Below are 10567 nucleotides of genomic sequence, written 5' to 3'. Positions count from 1 at the left end.
TATACGTCAGTATTTGTGAAGAAAATATGCAACACTAATATAATAAACTTATGGAAACATTCAATCTGCTTTTAAAATCGTTTGCTTCAATGATATTATTGATATTTTAAATTTAACTAAAAATTATGTCAGAGAGTAAAAATGTTTGTTTTTTTAGATTAGAACTGCAAAAAGAGAAGATTGTAGAAGATAAAATAATTATAATATTTTATAGAAAAGTAGTTTTTAATTTAAAAGAATTACATAAGAAAAGGGTATAATCCCAAAAAACACTGGATATATCACTAGAAAATTAAATGAATGAAAACTATCACATTCTTAATTTGTGAATTATTTTATTAGAATTTGAATGACATCCAATCAATAAAATAATAATGATATGCAGTAAGATATTCATTCAATATTTTTTGATTAGCTATTCTCCACAAGGATTTGACAACAAAATAGATCGAATAGCTTTGTTTAATAAATTATGATAAAGGAAAAATAGCTGTGGGTTCGATTGAGTCAATTTTATTACTGCAATGAAAAAGTGCGAAATTATTAATTGTTACTATTGTTGATGTGATTCTTTTTTTATTACACTGCCCTCTGAGAAATCGCATTTAATGTAGTACTCTGGGTCCAGCCAAGGTACAACCAGGAAATTATGGCACATGGGGTCGCCTTCTGGATCACATTTTTTAGATTGAGGCTTCATTGATTCTGCTTTGTACACGTTGATAATGTCCATCATATTGGCCACCACCTAAATATATATGCATCCAATTAATTATAAAATTAACATTTTCAATTGTCATATTATAATAAAATTTTTTTATGTATGTTGCTTTTTCATGACTAGGGTGTATCAGTAGTCTTTATGCGATTTTAAAATCCTGTAACTACATAGCCCTCATAAAAGTAAAGCTTAGAAAGTTTTGGATTGGTGTTTTTTCAAGAAGAATAACTGGACATACATATTTAGAATTATTCCATATTTGTATTTTTCCAGCACTTTCTACTAAATAATGATGTTTTTTGCGTCAAAAGTTAGAATGCAATCACAATGGTATTTAGAAGCCAGAGAGTTTTAAATAAAGAATATTCTAAACGCAGAATTAAAAGATTTAAAATCTGAAAACTAAATTTTTGTGTTGTAAATATATGTACTTAAGGGCAGTATTTTAAAGATTTCGATATTTACTGCATGGGTTTAATACTCAAAACGTTGTCTTTATCTGTCCATCAAATATGCTCCAACAGATATTGCAAGTATCAGTGTATTGAATGGATGTACCACCTTCGTGGCTTAAAAGAACTGAAAATCATAAGCAAACGAAAGAACGGTGAACGTCTTCTATTCCAAATATTCGTACAATATATGTTTTAACTCGGAGTTCCTGTTGCTTCACAAGCTTGTATAAATTATTGTCCTACAGTTGTTGAATCTTCATATAATGATACTACTTTTAGTAAACCATTTAAACATTTTTCATACTCATATATATTGTTTGTAAAAATCATATAAATTCCAGAATTTAAATGAATTTTCATTTGGTAATTTAAATATGAAAACTCCATTTACTTTGTATTAAGCACAGCAGTGTCAAATTAGCCTTTTATATATGAAAACCCAACCCAACAAAACAACCAAACAAAAATCTTCAGTTTTCAAGATACGAACTCTAGCTACGGAATTCACCATTAAGAAGAGGCAAAATTCCTTACTGAGTTACGAACAATTATTTTAGAATACCACGGATTCACATTTATGTATGTAAGACTCAATTCACGAGTTATTTGTGTTGGAATTAGTTCCCATATTCGTCTTAGGTATATGCACTGTAGGATTAAAATTTTACGACCACATCTTTTAGTCTTGGCGCAATTTGATGATGTAATGTGAACTTAATGATAATGGAAGATAAGAAAGCGCAATAAAATTGATGCTTGAAAAGAATTTCGAATACTTTCGATGCAAATGTTATCATTTAAGTGATTTCGAGGAATTATAGATTACCGTCCTCTGATGTTTTAGAACTAACATTTCAAAACGTCACCTGTTCGCGTGCGATGGGTATTAGTATCTACGACAAGTGGATTATTAATTGCCGAATAAACAGAAGGTGTTAGGTCACTGCTTGTTCACATCTTACCTTATATAATGGAAATCATTGGCAGTTGCGTTTTTCCATTTGAATCGCTATCATTAAGTTATTCGAACAATCACAGATTTTAATGCGAGGCAAAGCTGAAATGTTTCGGAAAACACATTTCGTAAGATATTACTAGATATGGAACTTGCTATATCGAATCCTTAAGTTTTCTATTGCTATTCTATGACATTTTTGTCTTTTACGTTTGAAGTAAGTATATAAACAATGGCAGCGATCCCCTGACAAATAAAAAAAGTTGTCTTATCAGACGAAATTTGATTTTTCTTTTATGCTTTCGATAGCTGGAGTAGAATTTAGTTGTTGTGAGTTGTGTGTTATTAGTAGTTGTGTGCGAAAGTTATAATTCATTTTGCAGTAGTTGAATTTATGAAATCCATCGTAGCAAATTTTGTTTTATCTAATTAATGAGGCCAAATCGGTTATGTTGAGCTCTAGACGCGTTTTGAACTATGAAAAAAGAAATAGTCACAATTTGCCATATCAGGCGAATACGGAGTTGTAGAATCGTATTTAAGGATTACTTTTTGTCAAAAATCCACGAATAATAAGGATATAATGAAAGCATTGCAAAAATCCATGAATAATAAGGATATAATGAAAAGACGCATTGTCATTTTGCAATGCCTGTGAGCTATTCTTCCAACTGTAGTTACTATTTTCAACATTTTCCATATAAGCATTTATTTCTCTCCTCTGATTATTAAATGACGATCAATAGCTCATGGGAGCAATTATCTAATATGATCGACACGTTGAAGATAAGATGAGAGTTTTCTAGAGCATGAATCATCTATGTATGATAGATACCCTACCTTCTTTAAACATTTTACTCCACTGAAGTAATGCATGCCTTAAAAAGGAGTATTCCTTTTTTAAGGCATTTTACAGCAAATGAAATATTTATGTCACAAGAATTGCTTTGAGCAAACGAATGTTACCGCATAATTTTTATTCAATTACATTTGCTATTTTGGAAAAAGGATATAGTTAAAATTCATATCTCATTAAAAATAAATTTATTTTCAGATGATAAAATGAAGCAAATTCTTGACTGTTGCCAAATGTTAAAAGAATTCGTAAAAGGTTTGATAAATGATTTGAAGATTATATCTACTATAGATGTATTTTAAATTAAGCATACCAGATGCTTTTTGATCACAGTAGTAAGTCTTTTTAATGAGTTAGAAACAATGGTCAAAAGCCAAAGTATATGTTCTCAATTACTTTATAATATCTGGGATAATTGGGAACATATCGGTGTAGTTCTGAAAGTTGCTGTAATTAAGACTGTTTAATTAATAAATTTATTTGAAAAAATAGGCATTGTTTCATGAGTTCTCCAAAGCATGATTATGCATTCACATAAATTTTAGACTTGTTTTCCTTCTTTTAAAACAATTTGAAATGGAAAAAAATCAAAACATCTACAAAAAAGTTTCTAAATTATCATAACTGGCCCTGCATCCTTCATCTAGAGATTGTAAACATTTTAGAATATGTTGCTATCTTTTAAAATGTATAGCTAATTTCGTATTTAAAGAAAGAAAGAGGAAAAAGCAAAACTTTTACTTACTTCTGGATATTGATTTGCTAAATTTTTATATTCACAAGGATCATCGGTGATATTGAATAGGCAGGGACTTTTGTCAGCTTGGCAACTACTATGAGCACTCTGAGGGGGTGGCTTTTGGCATTTTATTCGAAGACGTTCATATGTATTGTCCGGATTTTCAGCAATCCACATTCCCATTTCCCTCAAGACTTCTGCCACGACACTTCCATCTTTGAAAACCCATTCAAAGTTGGCTGGACCGTTGAGACCTTCGAATCCTGAAGGTCCATACCAGGAATCAAAACCAATACCCGTGGTTCCATTGACCACTTTCAGATCTCTTTGTCTAAATGCTGATGTTCCAAAAACAGGGTCTAGATTCTGCAGAATGTAAGTTCTTGGTGAGGAAGAATCTTCCAGGAGTGCGTCCCACATGTCAAAACCATCGATGGGGCCCAAATCACGAGGATCTCCCCCTGTAATTTTATAACAATATTGTGATTATAAAGAATATATTCTTTAAATAAAATTTGATTTGAGGAGATTAACTCAATGGCGTTTTTCACTCTTGAGTAGCTTACATATTAAAGCAAATTGTTTTCTTATTATTAAGCTTTATATCTATAGTAATTTTCAGTTATTGAGCTATTTATCTACAGTGGATGTGAGATGAGCAAAGTTATCTACAATAACTTTGAGATATTGAGCTTTATATCTACAGTATTTTTTTAAAGTATGCTGAGACTTTGATAATTTTCAGATATTGCCTTTTCCCCCCTTGCCCTTGTCCCTTTCCGAGGGCAATAAAAATTTTAGTATTCGTAACGACCTTGCTCTTGTCCATAGTCTGCTGTCTTCATGCACAGATATGACACCGTTATTTGGGGGGTGGGAGGGGGGGGCAAGAAAATTTAAGAGAGAGAATTCTTGCTGATTCTTGTTTTTCTGATTCTTTTACTTTTTAAAACTATTTTGTTTTCGTATTGATGAGAGAGAAAACATTTCTGCCTTGTTAAGTGTTATTCTTCTCTCGTATACGATGTACTCCAATTCAGTAACGGCAAGGAGAAAGGTTAATGCAGATTTCCTGACCTATAAGAAATGTTTCAAATTAAAAACTATAGCATTTTCATAGCTTAACTTTCAGGACTTTAGAGCCCCTTTTTGTGCAAATCAACACTCAAACCTATTAACCATATTATCCTTCGATATTTTACGCTTTATTCAGGAAAAAGTTAAATCTTATTAGTAAATATCTCTTCAAAAAAACAAATTGCAAAAAAAGTAACGACTTACCTGCAGCTCTGTACAAAGTTGGAAGCCAGTCTGTTACATGCATGAGCTGTTTAGAAATACGTGGTTTTTTAAGATTCAGAAACGGACTCCAGATGACTGCTGGCAAACGGATGCCACCTTCCCACGGCGTTTCCTTTTTGCCCCTTAGAGGGTAGTTGGATCCGTAACCACCATCCTCCGGATTTACTTCCCCGCCGTTGTCAGAAACGAACAAAAAAATGCTGTTCTTTAGCATATCTTTTTGGTGGAGGGCTCTGAAAACAGATCCAACGCCATCATCCAGAACTGATACAATGGCTACAAAATAGCATGGATGACATATGTAGGAGGTCTAAATTTTTAAAGAAAATTACACACATTTATCAAGTTTTTAGGAAATTATGCAATTAAATATAAATTATTTTATTTGTTAAGTTTGGAATGGTTTAACGTCGTTTTAGTTGTGAAAATATAAATCAATTTCGTTAAACAAGGTTAAATTGAATCGATTTGGATTATATTTAAACGAATAAATAATCCTAATACTCTGTCGAATTAAATAATACTAATTTTATTTGAAATGCAGTGCTTTATAGGTGGATTGCAGAAGGTATCAAAATAAAACAATTAAAAATCACATATTAATTGAAATTAGAAATAAAAAGTTTGAGAAAAAAAAGCACAATGTATAAATATTTTTAGTTTAATAAATTTCAAAAAAGAATACATTTTTCTAAATACACTATATAACAATAAGTATTTGGACACCCATGCAAATGAGAATATCTGAGGTCTTGATCTACGTCACGCCTTCTGTGCCTTAATATCTTCTAGGAAACAGCATTCGCATTAGTCGTATGCAAGATGCCACGAAATTCAAAGCTGCCTGATTTCCAGGAAGGTGTAATTGTCGGATATCATCGAAATTGCCAATCCTTAAGGCACATGTTAAGTGAGTTAAACATTCCAAAATTAACAATGGCGTTTGTGATTAAGAAGTGGGAGGTGAGAGGTGATTGTAGAAATGTGCTTCTATCTGGCAGACCCACGAAACTAAAAGATAGAGACCGACGAGTGCTGTGCAAAGAAATTGAGAAAAACCCCACCAAGCCGATGGCCCACATACTCCATGAGTTCCAATAAGCATCTGGGAGTGCTGTTTCGATAACTACCATCCACAAGGGAGCACGTTTCCTTGGTTTCCATGGTCATGCTGCTGCCCATAAATCTTTGATAAATCTTCAGGTGGCACAAGGCTCGTCGAAATTGGACTATAAATGAGTGAAAACAGATTTTCTGGAGTGATTGAATCAAGGTTTCATCGCTACCAGTAGAATGTCTTTTTCTGGGTTTGGCTTATGGAGAATATCTCTTGCCAGAATGCATTGTGCATACATTAAAGTTTGGAGAAGGTGGAATTACAGTATGGGGATGTTTCTCGTATTATGGACTGGAACCCTTGATTCCAATTCATGGTAAGCTCAACTTCGACTCCTATTCCACTATTCCAGATAACAATATGCGTCTTTCGCTGTGGTAGTTTTACGGGTTGGATCATTGTTATTTCCCGGATGACAACGCCTCTTGTCATGTTGCGAGGCCCACAATGGATTGGTATGATAACAATGGAGTGAATCGAATGAACTGGCCTGCTCAAAGTCTAGACTTAAATCCTATAAAAAAAACCCCTCTGGGATGAGTTGGATTGCCGAATTAAGGGGTGAGGCTCTAGATATTAGGCGATGGTGAAAAATATCAATCAAGATATAAAGCTTTCAAAGACGCAGATTAAAATAATTAATTTTTAAGGTACTGATAAATTTAAGTATACAGATTATCATAAATGAATAGCCTGTCTTTGCGGGCTATTAAAAAACACAAGCTCGTTGCTCATCGGATATAAAAAATAGCAAATGAGAGTTTAAATTCAACACAGTTCAGCCCACACATTAATTCACATTAACTGTTTCTTGGAAATTTGGGGGAATTTAAAAACAACTTTTTCACAAATTTAGTAATAATATTCAGGAATTGGTGCTCCCACTATGTCTATGTCGTAAATAATACAAGCTGCATCAGTTTGCCTCATCTCTCTGTTGTCATTCATTGTTTACAATGCTGTTTTTTTTCCCTCAAAGTATTCTGGATTGCCATTTTTTTGTACTATATATATATAATTCGAACGTCATTTAAGGTTTTTCAATGCGTTGATGATTTTCCACCGGCGTGGGGTGGGGGGGAGAGAAGGTATTAGTCGAAAATATCGTAATTGCTTCGTTGTAATTGTAACTAGCTTTTATGTTGCCATCTTTAATGTATCTGAAATTTATAATTAATAAGGATTGCTTCCATCAGCAAAAACTTACTTTTACATAATTTCAGCCCTAATAGGTTGTATAAAAGTACTTGTTTAAAAGTATTTGCAATTCTTCAATTTTAAAACCTAAAAATTCCTTTTTTGCTTTATTCTGAAAATCTTTTAAATTGAAAAGAAAAGATTATTTCTTTAAAAAAATATGTATTTACACAAACTTAAATATAATATATATAATAGTATTGATGACGTAACCTCTAGAATAATTATGAATAAACCTTTGTTAAAAAGACCACAATATTTATAGATGACAGAAAATAAAGTACCTGCATGAATTCGACGGTTTAAATGTTTGATGTACTTAAATTTAGAAACAACTTCTGGAGGCGCTTGTTCCGGTTTGAAGGGGTTGCCAGAATGAGCTGCTATATGAGCTAAGTACAGGAAAAGTGGCTGAAAAAGAACATGAATTACACAAGAATGAATTATGAATTACACAATTATTCAAGAAAATAATAAGTTTTTGTTTTGCTTTCTAAATTCTTGATAAGAAGGATTTTTGCGTGCACTGATCGTGATGATTACGTGATGATGAAAAATTTGTAATCTCTTACATTTTTTGCATTGGCTTTCTTATGTCATTTTAAAGCCAGATAATCTGCACATTTTTGAATAAACAGAAATTTACAAAACCGTTTAATTATTTAAGCTCTACATAAAAATGAATGGTTCCTTTCTTTCTTTTGTAACGGTTGCATAACTTTACTACTTTCTCTTTTGATTCAACAGATGGCGTTACCTTATTAACATCAAGGTGTATTTCCCATGATCCTTCTTTGGGTTATTATTAGGTTGTATTCTAAATGAATATCTTATATTTTCGTGTTCGTGTTTGTTTTGTCTTGTGAAATGTGGAACTTAGAAAATAATTAAATAACTTCTCCTAAACATCGTCTATTATTTTTATTTACATTCATAATGAAGTTCTAAATAGTCTCGTCCCTCTTCATTTTCCTTCTTTTGGATAAAGTTAATGCCTCGACTTTTTCGAATATCGTCTTTAATTAAATCATATTAAAGGAATTAAAGCTTTTTCTCTAATATAGAACAATTTGATGAAACAGCGCATAAGTCAACATGGAAAATGTGAAACTTTCATTTTGCTCATACCTTTGTCGTATCATGGTCGTAAATAATTTGTTCGGCAGTTTCGGTGAAGAGATGCGTTGCGTACTTCCCTTGCTGGCCCTTGAGGATGTCGGTTCCCATTTGAAAGTCCAGTCCGAAGTATTTCTAAAAAAAATGATTCCAATGGTAACTTTATTAGTCTAAATAAGAACTCGAACTTTATAACCCAATGAAACTCAAAATTTGACACTCAAGTACAATTTTAGAAACAATATCATACATTCATTTTCATTTTCAAGTTGATGAATGTTTAATTTATTACATTTGTAAGTATGCGGAAGTACAAATCAGCAGAGTATCAACTCTTTAATAGATTCGATTCGACATTTGATACAAATATACACCAGATTTTAAAACAGTATACCAAATGTAATTCATCTAGCTATTCGCATTTATAATTAAACTGTTCACTTGCACTAGGACAGACAGATAGATAAAGATCCTGTGAATGAATTTTATCCAAAATTTGATAGAAATTTGCAAATTAAGTATAAAGATTATTTAGTAAATTTCATCCACCTAACTCAAAGAGATTTTGAGTTAGGAACATTATCATCATCTTCATCATCATTTTGGCTAGACAGCCTAGGGTGGTCCAGTGCCTTCTTCTGAATTCTGTTCCATCGTATTCTATTTTTGACACTTGTGCAAGATTTTCTTTCTTGGATAGCCAAGAAGTCTGTCCCCACTGACTCCATTCATGTCATTTTGTGTCTACCCCTTTTCCTATTTGTTAGAGGTTTATGTAAAAGAATTTTTTTTTAAAATATGGAATCATCATCCATTCTAAATATATGAGCCACCCAGTTCATCTAATTTATTTTTACAAACTTTGTAATATCTGGCTCTCTATATATTTTATATAGCTCAAAGTTATATCTTCTCCAAACATGGTTGATTTCTATCCCACCAAGAATGGCTCTCACAGAATTTTTCTTTCGAAAACGGCTATTTTATTTTCTTCAGATTTGGTTAGGTTCTAGGTCTCTGAGCCATAGATAAGTATTGATCTGATTAAGGTTTTATATATTAAAAATTTTGTATTTCTTGATAGTAGTGAGGAAGAGAAAGGGACACACAGACATAATTCCAAAAATGCAATTTTCGCCACCAGGAAGATTTGAAATGTAACAATTCGTTAAGGTATGGTCTTTGAGTTTTTGACATTTACAATATTTTCTCTTTATATACATAGTTGCAAGAAAATAAAAATAAAAAAGTATAATTTAAAATATAATAAATAAAAAAATAATAAAGAACTAAATAATAAGTATAATTAAAAAAAAAAAAAACATTAGCGTTGCTCAAAAACAAGAATAAGAAAACTTCTTGTTAGATTTCATGTTTTTTTCTATATTTATATTTAGATTTACAAATGCCTAATGTTACATTACAGTGAAAAAGATGACCAGTATAGAAAAACAACTATTCTTTCTTACACTACGAGTGCTCAGATTTTTATTTTCCGCATCTTCTACGTAAGAGTTCTGTGCATTGTAAAATAATAAAGAAAACCAAATATAAAAGCTTTCTTTGTTTTTTTTAATAGTTTGAATACAAAACTTGATTCAGAGCAGCAATTTTAGTTACAAGATCAAATAATAAATTTTATTCTTCTCGGTCGGTTCATATTTGAGCCATTGCATTTATATGCATGCGAAAATAAAATCTAATAGACGGTCAAACCTCTAACACATCAATTCGAAATTCGATAAGCACTTGCACTTCAGATGCTGAAGCTATGGAGCAAATTTCCTTTATGTAAACTATTGCGATTTTGAGTTAACATGTTTACATTTATGCCGACAGATGGTCAACCATTTAAGGATTTGGTTCAAGATTTGATAAGGATCTATACTTTAGATGCTAAACCTGTGTACTAAATTTTATTTGCCTAGTTCCCTTTGTGGTGGTAACTTCATAAGCCAGATAACAACCTCCGGACTGGAGTGATCATTTTTGTCTAGTGGCTTTGTTACTCGGCTATGAACCCTAACGTTGCGAGTTCGAACCTCAAACTTGCACAACTTGAACTCTGATTGCCAGATTAGCAGATTTCCATTAAATGGATTTTGTTTA

The 10567-nt window shown here is 31.9% G+C and overlaps 1 protein-coding gene across 3 annotated transcripts in view; it reads right to left on the bottom strand.

Annotated features, from left to right (window-relative positions):
• Positions 1–300: 300 nt before the first annotated feature.
• LOC129968783 (arylsulfatase B-like) overlaps positions 301–10567 on the bottom strand; it is a 31155-nt gene continuing 20888 nt past the window's right edge. The window contains exons 6-10 of one of the 3 annotated variants that reach the window (XM_056083029.1): positions 8471–8593; positions 7627–7753; positions 5008–5304; positions 3733–4187; positions 301–748 (exon numbers count right to left, since the gene is read on the bottom strand). In XM_056083029.1, the coding sequence (XP_055939004.1) occupies positions 554–748; positions 3733–4187; positions 5008–5304; positions 7627–7753; positions 8471–8593 (1197 nt within the window). In that variant the 3' untranslated portion in view covers positions 301–553. The remainder of the gene's footprint in view (positions 749–3732; positions 4188–5007; positions 5305–7626; positions 7754–8470; positions 8594–10567) is intronic. The other 2 variants (XM_056083031.1, XM_056083030.1) reach the window with 2 other exon arrangements.

The sequence above is a fragment of the Argiope bruennichi genome, chromosome 5, assembly GCF_947563725.1.
Source record: "Argiope bruennichi chromosome 5, qqArgBrue1.1, whole genome shotgun sequence".
Classification (NCBI taxonomy): domain Eukaryota; kingdom Metazoa; phylum Arthropoda; class Arachnida; order Araneae; family Araneidae; genus Argiope; species Argiope bruennichi.
The sequence above is the reverse complement of the archived record's forward strand: the minus strand, read 5'-3'. Positions and strand labels throughout refer to the sequence as shown.